Below are 13,826 nucleotides of genomic sequence, written 5' to 3' on the forward strand. Positions count from 1 at the left end.
TGTGCACGTTTGCCCTCCACAGTGTGGTAGGTTTGCGGAGAGGCAGCACAGGCCCAAGCTCGCTTCCCTGCAACACGCCCATGACGCGCATCCTGCCAGCTGCCGGGCGCGCCTCGAACCTCAATCGGCCCTGGCCCAGTAGCGCCGTCGTCCCTAGGGCATGCTCCAACATTTCCACGCCATTGTCGCCCTACCCGTCTCGAGGTATCAAGACGACGCGTGAATGCGCCATAGCGACCCGGGCGCTCTTTCCTCACTGCTCGTCCACGACAATGCGCGACTTCCCCCTCGAGCCATGAAGACACTCACCCTCCTACACACAACGCGCTGCAGTCATGGCGGGAAGAATCGTCGCGGAGCCTCTGGACCCGCGCGACGGCTTCAACTGGGTCTTCCTGGTTGAGCTGCTCATCTGCGGCATCCTGACCATCTTCTTCCTCTTCTACTTCAACCGCCTCTTCGCCACGCTCGTCTCCTACGGCATACGCGCCTACACCTGGCGCACCTTCGACGCCTACATCGACATCACTTCGCTGCAGATCTCCCTACTGGGCGGTCGCATCTTCTTCAAGGACATACGGTACCATGGCCACAACGAGACGATACTGGTGCATGGCGGATACATCACTTGGAACTACTGGCTGCGCCGGGTCAAGGATGCAGGCGTATACACCGACGGCGACCCTGCCTCCGAGGCCGACAGCGAACGCACACCAAGCACGCCGAGGAGCCGTTCTGGAAGTCGAAGCGGGAATCTAGACAAGGCCGAGAAGGGAGGCAAGCAGACGCGGAAGGAGCTACCATGTCGCTTCTCCATCAAGATCTCCGGAATCGAAGCCTTCATGTATAACCGGAGCCCCGCATACGACGGTATCATCGACGCAGTTGAGAAGAAGGCAAAGGCCGCTGCGCAGGATGCAAAATCGCCGGAAGGGTCAGTGGCGGACTATGAAAAGACGGAGAAGGAAGAGCACCACCACATCAAGTTGAGGAAGCCACACACCGACAGCGACAAGAAGGTCAAACGAGCCGACACAGGTAGATCGACCTCGTCAAGCCCTAAGAAAGCCGACATTCCTGCCTTCCTTCGACTCCTTCCCGTCCATGTCGACATCGTCAAGGGCGCCATCGTGGTAGGGAACGAGCACACGCTGGCCGTCATAACCGCGCAGTTTGAGAAAGCTACCGGCACTCTTGATGCTTCCACCTGTCGGCCACTGGACGTGTACCAACAGCTGTTCAACTTCCAAGTCACCCATCCCGTCGTGCACATGAAGCCCAACCCCGACTACAAGATTGGACAACTCGAGTCCGCTGTGCAGTATAAACAGGAGGCAGCAGGGGGTGTTCCGGAGGACTCCATCATCGAAAAGGAAGCAAGGCATAGGCGACATTGGCGATGGCTGAAGAGGATTCCTACCTGGGCTGGACTTTTCTCCCGCGACTCGGATTCTATCCACACTCACACCCGGTCAGGCACTGCTAATAACCCGCCTTTGAACTCACAATGGCACTTCCCTGGTCGCGAGCGCTGGAAGGGTCTGGCAAGGTACCTGGACGACACTACCAACGATGGTCACGGCGAATGGGACGGCATCGAATACGCCAAGACATCATTGATCGCCGACTGCCCTTGTGTCAACGTCTCCTTCTATTGGGATGTCCCTGGTCCGGTCCAGAACGATATTGACCAAAGCACGCAAATCGATCCTGCTCGCCCCTACGACATCAACGGAAGCATCCCCCCTGATTATGGCATGGACATACAGATATTTGGTGGCACTATCAACTACGGACCCTGGGCGGATCGCCATCGCGGAATCTTCCAGAATATGTTCTTTCCTGGCTCGCGGGTCGACGCTGTTCCCGCAACGCCTTTGAAGGCCGGTGAGCTCCGTGTTCAAACCGTGTTCAAACTTTACCTCTGTATCGAGAAAGATACGGTACTACGCATACCAACCCGCGAGCCTTCCAAGGACTGGAAGTGGAAAGGGAAAGCCCACACATTAGCTACACACGACAAGTCTGGCGCTGATAAGAACAAGGGCAAGACCAAGTCTCGCATCAGGAGAGGGAAGCGTCGGGATGCTGGTGGTGCACAGAATGTGCGTCCGTTCGCATGGATCGATGTCAAGATAGCGGAGCAATCCACTGTCAATTATGTCATGGATATGTACGCCTCGAAGCAGGGATACCAGAGCAAGGTCGATGTCGATATCGCGAGCACAGAGATCTCATCCAGCGTCAATCATGGTCTTCTGTGGCGTTCCGGTCCCATCGCTCTTGACTGTGACCTCTCTAATCCTCTTGGATGGAACACTTTACGAAAATGGCTGTTCAACATCAAGTGTCAAGACCTGGAACTGTTCTTGCTGAGAGATCATATGTTCCTCATCATGGACCTCGTAGCTGACTGGGGCTCTGGGCCACCACCCGATTACTTTCTTTTTGTACCTTTCCAGTACTTACTTAACGTCGACTTTTCCAACTTCAAGTTGTATCTCAACACAAACGACGCTAACATTATAAACAACCCCTCTGATCTAGAAGACAACAACTTTGTCATTCTGTCGGGCCAAAACTTACAAGGAGAAGTGTTCATACCTCTAGACAAGTTCCGGCCACTTGAAAGTGTGATCAAGTTCGATGTCAAGGGCCAAAATTTGGGTCTAGAGGTTCTGATGCCTCAGAAGAACACATTGCGCACCTTTCTGCAGTCGCCGAAGGTGGCTCACTTAGGCGGACTTACCTTGACCGGTAGTCATACCTTGATGAACGAGACATCAACGATGCACACCGACAGGCTCTTCATGGACATTCAAGGTCAAAAACTCAGTCTTGAACTGTACGGTTGGCTCATACATCACTTTATGAAGATCAAAGACAACTACTTCGGCGACGACATGCATTTCAAGACACTGGAAGAATTCCAGGGGCTACCAAGTGCAAGCCTAGCTGCAGATGGAGCCCAGCCGGACGCCCAACCAGCCAAGCTTTCTAACGACCTGGACGTAATCCTCTGTATTTCCGCCGATGAATCATGTGCACTGCTACCAGCCAATCTGTATGCAGCGGGGCGTGGTATTCGAGCCGACCTTCCATTCGTTTCAGCAGACCTCAGGTTTACCAACTACTACATGGATCTGATGGTCAATTTCAGTCCCATCAGCGTCTCTCTTGGAGGGTTGGTACCAGATACCGAGATACCCAACGAATTCACAAGTGGGCCTACGGAGCTCTTTGTGGACTCCACTGTCATCTTTGGACATCGCCTTTTCGGCCTCCCTCCAATCGAGCCGACCTATGTGTGTAGCTGGGACTTTGATGTAGGCAGAATATCGGGAGATTGCACATCCGAGTTCATTGAAACTGCGGCAGGAGCAGCACGCGCATTTGCTTTCACCCTCGACGACGATGAAAACACCCTGCCCCTCACTGAAGTCCCGGTGATCCACGATGCGACGTACCTCAGACTGAGGACCGATGAGGTGAGTATCTGTGCACACATCGCACAAGAAGCACTGCTGTTCAAAACGAGCCCCATCAGTCTCGACTTTAATGATCTTGCTGGAAGTACGTTCTCGCAGCGACTCAGTGTCTCAATACCAGACTTTACGATCACAGCTGTTCCATCCAAGTCCGTGGCGCATCACAGGACGCGCCCCAACGAAAAAGAAGCGGTCACTACGCAGGCTTACCTTCAAACTGCCTTGTCGCTAAATCTGCTGACGCGGAAGTTGGACTTCTCGGAGGAGCGCGCGCAACAGCAGGCTCACATACGAATGCACGACAAGCGGACGAATCGAACTCGGTTTCTGCTTACCGACGAACGCGGTTCTTCCTCATATCAAGACGATGCCAATCGTCAGTATGTGCGCACACCAGCAATGCAATATCCTGATGTGCCCCATCCTATCTTCCTCTTCCAACCACCTCATCAGACTAGCTCGTTCACGTCATCCAAACAATCCTCAAATGCTTCATCGTCCAAGGCAGCACGACTGCGTGCGACTAGCAAGCGCTCATCATCCTCAAAGTCGATCGCCAGCAGCATCAGATCCGCGGTCAGACACAAGACAGTCAACAAGACTGCGGCTAGCAGTGAGAGTCGAACCCTGCTCAGTGGATCACCAAACCCAGCAGGGGCCAGGTATCGATCTTACTCACCTTTCAAGGAGGATGAGCATGTCAAGCCAGGCTGGGTGCCATCTTCCGTTGCATACTCCAGCAGCTTGGCTGTACCTCACTTTACCTTCGATCGGGTCGAGCCGGATTTGTCGAATGTTCCGATCTTCCCTGCCATACCTCCCACCAATTATGTTCAGGACGCGGATGATGTTGTCTTCAATGATGTATCGACAAAGCATTTGGATGAGAGCTTCACACATAGCAGCATACTCATTAGCGCGGAGCCAGGCATACGCGTCTTTTGTACACCAGAGTTCGTTACATGTGTATCGAGTCTGATTGAACTACTCCAGCCGAAGCGTCCTGAGGACATGTTGGACGAGTTTCAGGTCGATGTGATGACCAAAATTCTCGAGAATCGCAACCGACTAGAGGGAAAGGGTAGTTCTGTGGAGTTTAATGTCCGCATCCCTTTCACACACGTTCGTTTCCAACACACATTCCGATCACACTCCATGAATGAGACCGGGCAGGACCAGTACGATCTCATTCTCAACAAGTTAACTTTGGCGGCAAGGATCAAGAAGTTTCCGGGAGAGCGAGCTGGCGAGAACTCTCTTTCGTTGCATTCCACTCTCGGTTCGCTTGGCCTGTCAGTGACCGAACGCGACGTTCATGGCGATGGTGGAGCAGTTGCTGTACAGGCTGAAATCAGGGACGTTTTACTGTGGATGATGCAAAGCAAGGAAACATCGGTGAATGTTTCCTTTCGGTCTTTGGAGAACGCCGTCGCAAGCAAAAAGGTTGAGTATTTGGCCGCACTCATCCATCGAACGACGCTGTTATCGGAGAAGCTGGTGACAAGATTTACTGAGGTCGAGCAAAGACAACAAGATCGACTGCGCTATCTGGCTTGGTACCTCACAAGCGTACAAGACCAACATCCGGATCCAGCTTTTCTCACCAAGGCGTCGTACGCCCTGCGAGCTGCTAGGGACCACTTGCGCAGTCACGACTCATGGAAAATCATATCCCGCTTTCGATACACCTGGCAATGTCTTCCGCAATCGGAGAAAGATGCTATCCTCGGTGACTGCTCGCAGTCTGATGTGGCATGTCCCGAGGATGCGGAGCAGAAGATCATCGCAATGTGGGACCAGTGGCGCACGTGGGATTTGGCGCATGTGAAGAAGAGTCTCGCAATGAGATCACTCTTTGGCCATCTTGAGGATCCACTTCCGACTCCCAACTCTGCACCCGTACATGTCGACATCAGGTCCGCTGAGATCAAATTCATCATTGACCCCGGGCCAAGACAAAGCGAGGTGTCGTTAGGTTTGTTAACCCTGAACGTCGTCTTGCTACCTCCGACAGAACCTGCTGGGCTTATGCTGGTAGACGCCAGCATCCCGAAGAAGTCCACCATCGTCCAAATCAGCTCAGGAGAGATGTCTCTACATGTTCAGTGGGAAATCTGTGAATTGGCAGAGTCGCTACTTGAATTGTTCCAAAAGGAAAATCTAAGGGCAGCACAGAAGACAAAGCCCATTGGTCCACCATCCGAGCACAAGTCGAAGCCGACGTTCGACCATGACCTCCAAGTAGTATTTGCGACCGACAAAGTTCAGATCACGCTAGACACTATCAACCTTAGAAGCATCAACACGGGCAGCAGCATGCGATTCTCGTTCCTTGACGCCGACAGCAGAGCATCGGGACATGGCGAGATCATATCAGCTCATCTGGATGTGGATGACGCTGTCGGCGAACTATCTTCCCACTCTCGGCTTTTGGCCAAAACACAATTCGAACGACCAAGCATTTACTTCGCCATGGTAGAATCCGGAGATGAGAGCAAACTGACCAACGAGATTAAGGTGGCAGCTGCAAGCCGCAGGATCGTCGTGAAGGTGCAAGAGGATGTTCTGGGTCTCATCGAAGTAGCCGATAATGTACTAAAAGACGAGATTGCGTACTTCCATCGACAGTCCACGATCATACAACAAGTCAGGAGCAAGACCTCGGACAACGATGAGCCTCGCAAGCCTGCCACGGAGTTGCCCAACATTTCGCTTGCGCTGTTTATGGACGCATACCAGATCGAACTTGCTGTGCTCCAGCCACTCGGCTGGTCGATAACAGGGTCTTCTGGGCGTATAGCTGTCATCCCTAGCCTTGGCAAACATGTCACTTTGCGTGTCGATTACGATCTCGAAGCCAATTTCCATCGGCTCTACAGCACCTCAAAAGACGGCTCTCATGTCATCAGCTCGCTTGAGCTGCCTCCACTCAATGGAAGAGTATCTATAACGCAAACTGAGAATGAAACGAAAGTATTGGCGTCTGGTATCGTCGAGACGGTACACGTCCAGGCTTCAGAAATACAGTCCTTCATCGCGACTGTCAACAAGCCAGAGATGTCGCACATGTTTCAGGCGGTTCAGGACGATGTTGGGGTGCTGAAGACACACATTGAGGAGCTGTTCCCGGCCTCAGTAGAATCGCCAGTAGTCAAAGCTCCGACCTCGTCCCGGGATATATTGTTCAGTGTGCAAATGACCTTGCATGGCATGCACATTTCAGCTAGCGCTCCTGGTCAACACCCAGACTCACCAACAGCCAATCTTGCATTCCGACTGTCCACGGTGCAGTTAAGGGCTACGAATATTGACCTGGATCAGAGCATCCTGCTGTACCCAGAAGCTGTGGTTCGAATTCATGAAGTCACTATTGACATGAATCTGAAAGACGCGACTTCCTTCCGCCAATGCGGTAATCTTACGTTCGGCGCGGTTTTCCAGGCCACTACGGAGAAAGACTCTGAACCTGCCCGCAGGGTCTACCGCCTGCGAAGCTCAGGGCTGGAGGTCAATGTTTTCGCGGACACCGCGTCAGCGGTCGTGGATGTGATGAATCATCTTCAAGACAAGATCAAGGACCTGGACCTATCCAAGGAGAAGAAGTATTTGCGTCGCCTCCGACATACAAAGAGCAGAATCTCTCATCGACGCGACCGTAGCGTCAAGCGCGATGCTCATCAAGACTCTGACAGCATCAGTTCTGGAGCTCTCTTCACATCAACGTACTCCTTGGAACTACTGGACCTACAGGTTAGCTGGATTGTCGGAAACTCTGTGGCTCCCTTTCCAAGGAATGAGATCCACGATCTTGTGCTTTCTTTTGGAAAGATTGATCTTTCAACGCAGAAAGATGATGCCGCACGCTTGATGATCGAAGAGATGCGGTTGCAGATGGTACCAGTATCGGCAAACAAAAAGGTGCGATCGCTCAACTCGGCGTTGTTACCAAAGATGGTGTTCAACGTAGCATATGCATCCACCAAAGACACGCGCAAGTTGGCATTCTTTGCTGCTGGTAAATCGCTTGACCTCCAGCTCGATTCGCATTTCGTCTTGCCAGGTAATGTGATTGAACGGTCTATCGCCCTCGCTGGTAAGAAGTTCCGGAAAGCTTCTGCAAACTGGAGTATGACTCCAACAACTACCGGTGCGCAGCGGAAGAATCCTTTTGGAAACAAACGCCTTGCATCTCTAACCGCCGACATCAACTTTGCTGGAGCTGTCGTGCACATTCACGGGAGCGATGCAGCGCCGGTTCAAGGTGCTTCCGGCCGAGCTCAGCAAAAGGGACGTTATAGCCAATTTGTTGGTGACGAGTCGAAGAGCAGTCTGGCGTTACGCGCGCCGGGCGTGGCTGTACGCGTCGAATATATGGATGACGGAAGTGATCCTTCTCTCAACGCCGAGCTTCGTGTTGATGGATCGACCAATACGTTACTACCGACTGTCGTACCCATCATTATTGACATATCGGATAGCATCAAGGCCGTAGTCCGCGAAAAAGACGAGGATGCGGACGAATCACCTCAACAGCCTCAAGATCAGTCTAAGCCGACGGCGAAGCTACTCGAAGAAGATAACATCATCACCGCGGACCCAACGACCATCTTGGGCAGAACCAGACTGAATCTGGGACTTCGAATATGCAAGCAGGAGTTTAGTCTCAGCTGCCAACCCATCGCTCGTGTCACGGCAATCGCCAAGGTTGAGGACATTTACATTACCGTCAATAGCGTGAAATCTCAGGAGCACGGTCACTTCTTCGCTGCGTCAGCTACGTTCGAGAAGCTTGTAACAACTGTGCAGCATGTCTATTCCCGAGAGTCGACGTTCAGCTTGGACGTGGAATCGATCGTATTATCATTGATGAACAGCAAGCATCTCAGCGGTACTAGTGGCATATCAGCTATTCTCAAAATCAACCCAACGGCTCTGCAAATCAATGCTCGTCAACTGCAAGACTTCCTGTTGTTCCGAGAGATCTGGGTGCCACCGGAAATCCGCCGAGCTTCTAAGCCCACGTCACCTAGCGCCAACTCGGAGCCACAAGAGTACCTTATCCAACGCTATCAGCAAGTTGCTGCCGCCACTGCATTCCCTTGGAACGCCAATGTAGCCATCGCAGATGTGAAGGTCGACCTAGATCTGGGCCAATCTATCGGAAAGTCATGGCTTCATATTCACAACTTGTGGGCGTCGTCCAAGAAGACCACCACATCCGAACAGAACCTTTGTGTCGGAGTGGAAAAGATTGGCATAGAGAGTACAGGCCGCACTAGTGGCTTCATTGAGCTGCATGAGATCAAAGTACGTACGTCGATTGGATGGCCTTTACAAGAGGCGGACACTCGTCAGACACCACTCATCCAAGCATCAGTAGCTTTCCGTCAGCTACGCGTTCGGACTGGGTTCGACTTCCAAGCTTTCGTTATGGCGGATATTGCAGAGTTCGGCTTCCTGATGTACAACGTTCGCCCAGAGGGTGAAGATGTACAAGATCGGTTGGTGGCTATACTCGATGGTGGCAAAGTACACGTCTTTTGTCATGCTACGAGTGCCGCACAGGGTCTTGCGCTATGGCAAGCGATTGAACGGCTGATTCAAGAGAACCAACAAGCGTACAAGCAGTCTCTCAGGGATATCGAAAAATTCCTTCGTCGCAAATCATCAGTGCCGGAACCCTTTGAACGATTAGGATCAAACAGCCAGCTCATCGCGAAGCCCGACGAAGACAATTTCAAAGCACCAATCTCACTACATACTGATGTTGTGGTCACGTTGCGGTCAATCAGGTTTGGGGTCTTCCCATCAACCTTCATAGACAATCAGGTCTTAATGCTCGAAGCTGGTGACATGCAAGCGCGCTTTGCCGTCGCACTGGAAAAGAAGACCAAGATTCACTCCAGTCTCGGGATGACGTTGGGCCAACTTTCTGTCGCACTGGCTTCAGTACCCACACCAAAGAAGAGCAAACCCGTGACGGAACTCACCGTTGAAGACGTGTCAGCGAGTGTCAGCTCTGCCCGCGGCGGCACCATCCTACGCGTACCCAAAGTCATCGCTACAATGCACACTTGGCAAGTACCCAAGGGAACACACATCGACTACCTCTTCCGCAGCTCCCTAGAGGGCAAGGTAGATGTCGGCTGGAACTACTCGCGCATCTCCTACATCCGTACTATGTGGTCAAACCACTCTCGCACCCTCGCCTCCCGCCTCGGCAAACCCCTCCCCGAGTCCAACATCAAAATCAGCACATCTCAAACGCTGCAAGACGACCCCAACGCGCCGGCACCCGATTCTCCCTCCACTGCTTCAGACAAAACAACCGCCATGCCTTCGAACCGGCCCCGCGCCCCCTCCGTGTCACCGGACGGCCAAGAAAAGATCACCGCGGTGGTGAATGTGCCACAGTCACGCTACGAGTATACGCCGCTCGAGCCGCCGTTGATCGAGACACCACAGTTGAGGGATATGGGCGAAGCGACGCCGCCGTTGGAGTGGATTGGGTTGCATCGGGATCGCTTGCCGAACGTCACGCATCAAATTGTCATCGTTACGCTGTTGGAGGTTGCGAGGGAGGTGGAGGAGGCTTATGAGAGGATTTTGGGGAGCAGTTGAGTGCAAGACTCGGAGTGGAGAGAGGAAACATGAGAGGCGGATGTGAATATTGTAAGGATGTATATATGTTAGATGTGCTTTTGTCGGAGTTAGAGACCTGGGCTTGGTGCATTGGGTATTTGGCGTCTTGTAAAAGCGTGTTCTGCTGTATAAGTATTCGGCATGATTTTAATATGTAAGATGATCTTGTCATTTGGTGTCCTTCCGGCTGTTGCACGTAGCATGTTTAGCTCTCCCGCCTCCGCGAAAGCCTTCGCGAAGAGGCAATCGCGTCGCGTCGCGTAGTGACGTCAGACGCTAGGCCGCCAAGCCATCAACAAAACCTTGATCCACCAGCCACCACTTCTTTCCTCGAAAATCCCTCGACAGTCTCTCAACCTTCTCATCCCTACATCATCTAGATGACAAGACTTTGAGAATACTCTGACAGCCACAATTCACACAGGTTCTGCGTGAGCTACGCTAATGAAATACCATCTTCCAGTGTGGAATTTACGGATCTTGTGCTACCCAGCGGCGGATCTGACCGTACCAAATGGAGCACAGCATGGAATGCCAGTGCATATGCCCTGGAGCCAAACTTGAAGCCTCTTCTCGTCTCGAACAGCGGGCTGAGTCGCACCCGAGCTACAAGATCACACCCTGTGTGTCTTTTGTTGACACCCCCTTAGCCACGTCCACGTCAGCCTCATTTCGAAGCGGTTGTTTGGAATTCCGCTGCGTGACGCACCTCATTTAGGACTAATCAGAGAAACCTCATGCGCAACTGGCTTCCACCTCTGTCGGCTCTTGACGTCCGAGACCAAAGAACAGCACGCTCGGCAAAGCTCGGCAAACGGTCGATGAAACGCTGCTCGTCATGATTAGCTGTCCTGGTACAGAAGGAGCTCATGACACGCCTAACGACCTCGACCATATCTACGGGCCGTTGCCATAACGCGAAATATACGACAAACCATCTCGCTGTTGCCAAGTTCATTGATGAGGTTTCCGATAGCGCAATTCCACCACACTTGACTCGCCACTACCGCGCACACGTTACAACTAGGAACTCTCTAATTGTCCTCATCACTTTTGAAAATGCGGCAAGAAGGATAATATCCTCACCGGCGACCTTGAGTGAGATATTGACACGTACTCGAAGAGGCTAGATGTAAAAGTCGGGTCACGATAGGGCTTAGGCCAATGGATCTCGTGTCAGCGCTAATTTCCTATCCTCGAGTCCTTGTACTACACCTGTTGCCATCCCTCTCCTCCGACTTTACGCGAAGGCCAACAGGATGACTTTAAGTAGTCACGATGACCCACATTGTTGCGTACTATTTACGGCCAGACCGATCCAAAAGCCTTCGCGCACAATTGCAGCCCTGCGGTTGTAAAGTAAGCAGCTCGAGCCACACTCTGTGGCAACCACGAGACGGCGACCTGCTCACGTTTGTAGGTATCGATCCACCTAGCATTCCCCAATCTACCTTGAGATCGCGGCTCTGCCAATGGTAGTACCCCAGGGTCTTGTTACGTTACTAACACTAGTACTCCTAGCTGCCAAAATGGCTGCAGACAAGGTAGTGCAGACGTGCTGACTTTGTAGGAGACGGCTGCAGGACCTCAATCTTTGGCTGTTTGCACTTACCAGGTCCTGCACCTTTCTTACTTGGCAATACACGGACCGGCCAATGCAGGCTCCGATGGCGAGATCTGAAATCAGCGGACTCTGCATCGCAGACAGCAACTCAGAGTCAGGCTACGCCCAGCACCAAGCTTATACGTTCACCGGAAGTCCACCAGATTCAACAGATGCTATAAAGTATTCCATCGTACCTTGGACTTCTCTCTGATCACACTTCATAGCCAATCTCGAGCGAAAGACGCCACATCCGACATTCGTTGACAAATGGACGCCGCCAAAATTCCGATTTCAACGTTACCATCGTACGCACCGACCCTCGACGACATTCACAATGGCGAGACCAACCTAAGCTCAGATCCGTTCAAGTTCAGTCACGGACTCGCTGGTGTTAATCAATCTGCCAACGACATGTTCGTCCATATCCTTATCGCGACGGCGCTGATACCGACGATACTTTCCTTCTGCCTTCGTATCATCATCGCCGCCAGGAACGATCGACGACGAGTTTCAACCATTGCTTCATGTAGAGGACAAGAATTCTGGGCCCGGGATCGCTACGCCTTCTGGGGAGCCCTCAAGCAGCACTTCCTGTATGCGCCAGCCAGATTGACCAAATACCAGCAACCAACGGGAGCCTCTACGGCTGGTGTAACTTCGGTCTCACTACCCACTCGCGCTCATGTGGTTGTGATCGCTCTCTATATTCTGAGCAATACAGCGTATTGCCTGGTAATATCTGTGCGCCCACGTTCCGAGATGATAGCCGAGTTTCGAGGCCGCTGCGGGTCTCTAGCCACTTTCAACCTCGTCTTCACGATACTCTTTGCGCTCCGGAACAACCCTCTAATCAACTTGCTCCAGGTCAGCTACGACAGTTTCAACCTTTTCCATCGATGGATGGCCAGACTTGTCGTAGTGGAGGCTATAGCCCATGTTTCCGCGTTCCTATACAGCACGTACCAGGTGACCTACAATGGGGAAAGCGGCTGGCACAGTGTGGGCCAGCTTCTACAGCATTCACTCTCGTATCGGAGCGGCCTTGCAGCTTTCGTCGCCTTCGTATTTCTCATGATGCATTCCATTGGCCCTCTTAGACGCTCATTCTACGAAACATTCCTCTCACTGCACCGCATCGGCATTGCAATAGCGGTATCCGGCGTCTACTTTCATCTGGCGAAACATGCCCTACCCCAACTGCCTTGGATGTACTTGGTTATCGTTCTATTGTCGTTAGAGCCCCTAGCTCGCTTCCTTAGGATATTACATCTCAACTTCTCGTGGAAGAGGAAAACATGGACTTCTGTCAAGCTGGAAACATTACCCGGAGAGGCGACGCGTGTCACTTTCACTCTACCCCACTCGTGGGACGCGAACCCTGGATCACACGTTCAGATCTACATGCCAAGAGTAGCACTGGTGGGGTCACACCCGTTCTCTGTGGCTTGGTCCCAGCAATGTGGGAACGCGAAGATCCCGGGGGAAAAGCTGTCCTTCAACATCGACGACCCTGGATCCCAGGATGGACCTAGCACTGTCTCGTGCATCATCCGTTCGCGCCGAGGGATGACTTGTGCTCTTCATAAATTGGCAGCGAGATACGAGAACACTCAGGTGCACTTCTGGGGAGCTATAGAGGGACCGTATGGTGGCCAACACTCGCTTGACTCATACGGCACTGTTGTGCTTTTCGCAGGAGGGGTAGGAATTACACACCAGTTGTCTTTTGTGCGACATCTGCTCAACGCACACAACAGCAATACAGCCGCCGCAAGAAAGATTGTACTCGTTTGGTGCATAGCCAACCTTGATTCCGTGGAGTGGGTGCGGCTTTGGCTTGACGAAATCGCGTCATTACAGCATTTTGGCGAAGTCGTGAGCATACGGGTCTATGCGTCCAGAATGGGCTCATGCGAACTTGAAAGCCGTTGTGTGCCCGCGTACCTCGACGTAAGACTGCAGCGGTGCGATGTGCAGGGTGTACTAGATGAAGAGGTGCTTGCACAGATCGGTGCCATGGCGGTCTCAGTGTGCGGGCCAATGGGCTTCAGTGACGGCGTTAGGGCAGCTGCCAGACGCAGGGTGGGTGT

At 52.5% G+C, this 13,826-nt stretch overlaps 1 protein-coding gene across 1 annotated transcript; it reads left to right on the plus strand.

Annotated features, from left to right (window-relative positions):
• Positions 1–335: 335 nt before the first annotated feature.
• On the plus strand, positions 336–10,109 carry J4E86_004080 (uncharacterized protein; the record flags this gene model as incomplete). Its single annotated transcript, XM_051444627.1, has 1 exon — positions 336–10,109. One exon carries the CDS (start codon positions 336–338, stop codon positions 10,107–10,109), a length of 9,774 nt encoding a protein of 3,257 aa, XP_051304252.1.
• Between the last annotated feature and the right edge of the window lie 3,717 nt (positions 10,110–13,826).

The sequence above is a fragment of the Alternaria arbusti genome, assembly GCF_024043155.1.
Source record: "Alternaria arbusti strain BMP 1465 chromosome Unknown scaffold_4, whole genome shotgun sequence".
Classification (NCBI taxonomy): domain Eukaryota; kingdom Fungi; phylum Ascomycota; class Dothideomycetes; order Pleosporales; family Pleosporaceae; genus Alternaria; species Alternaria arbusti.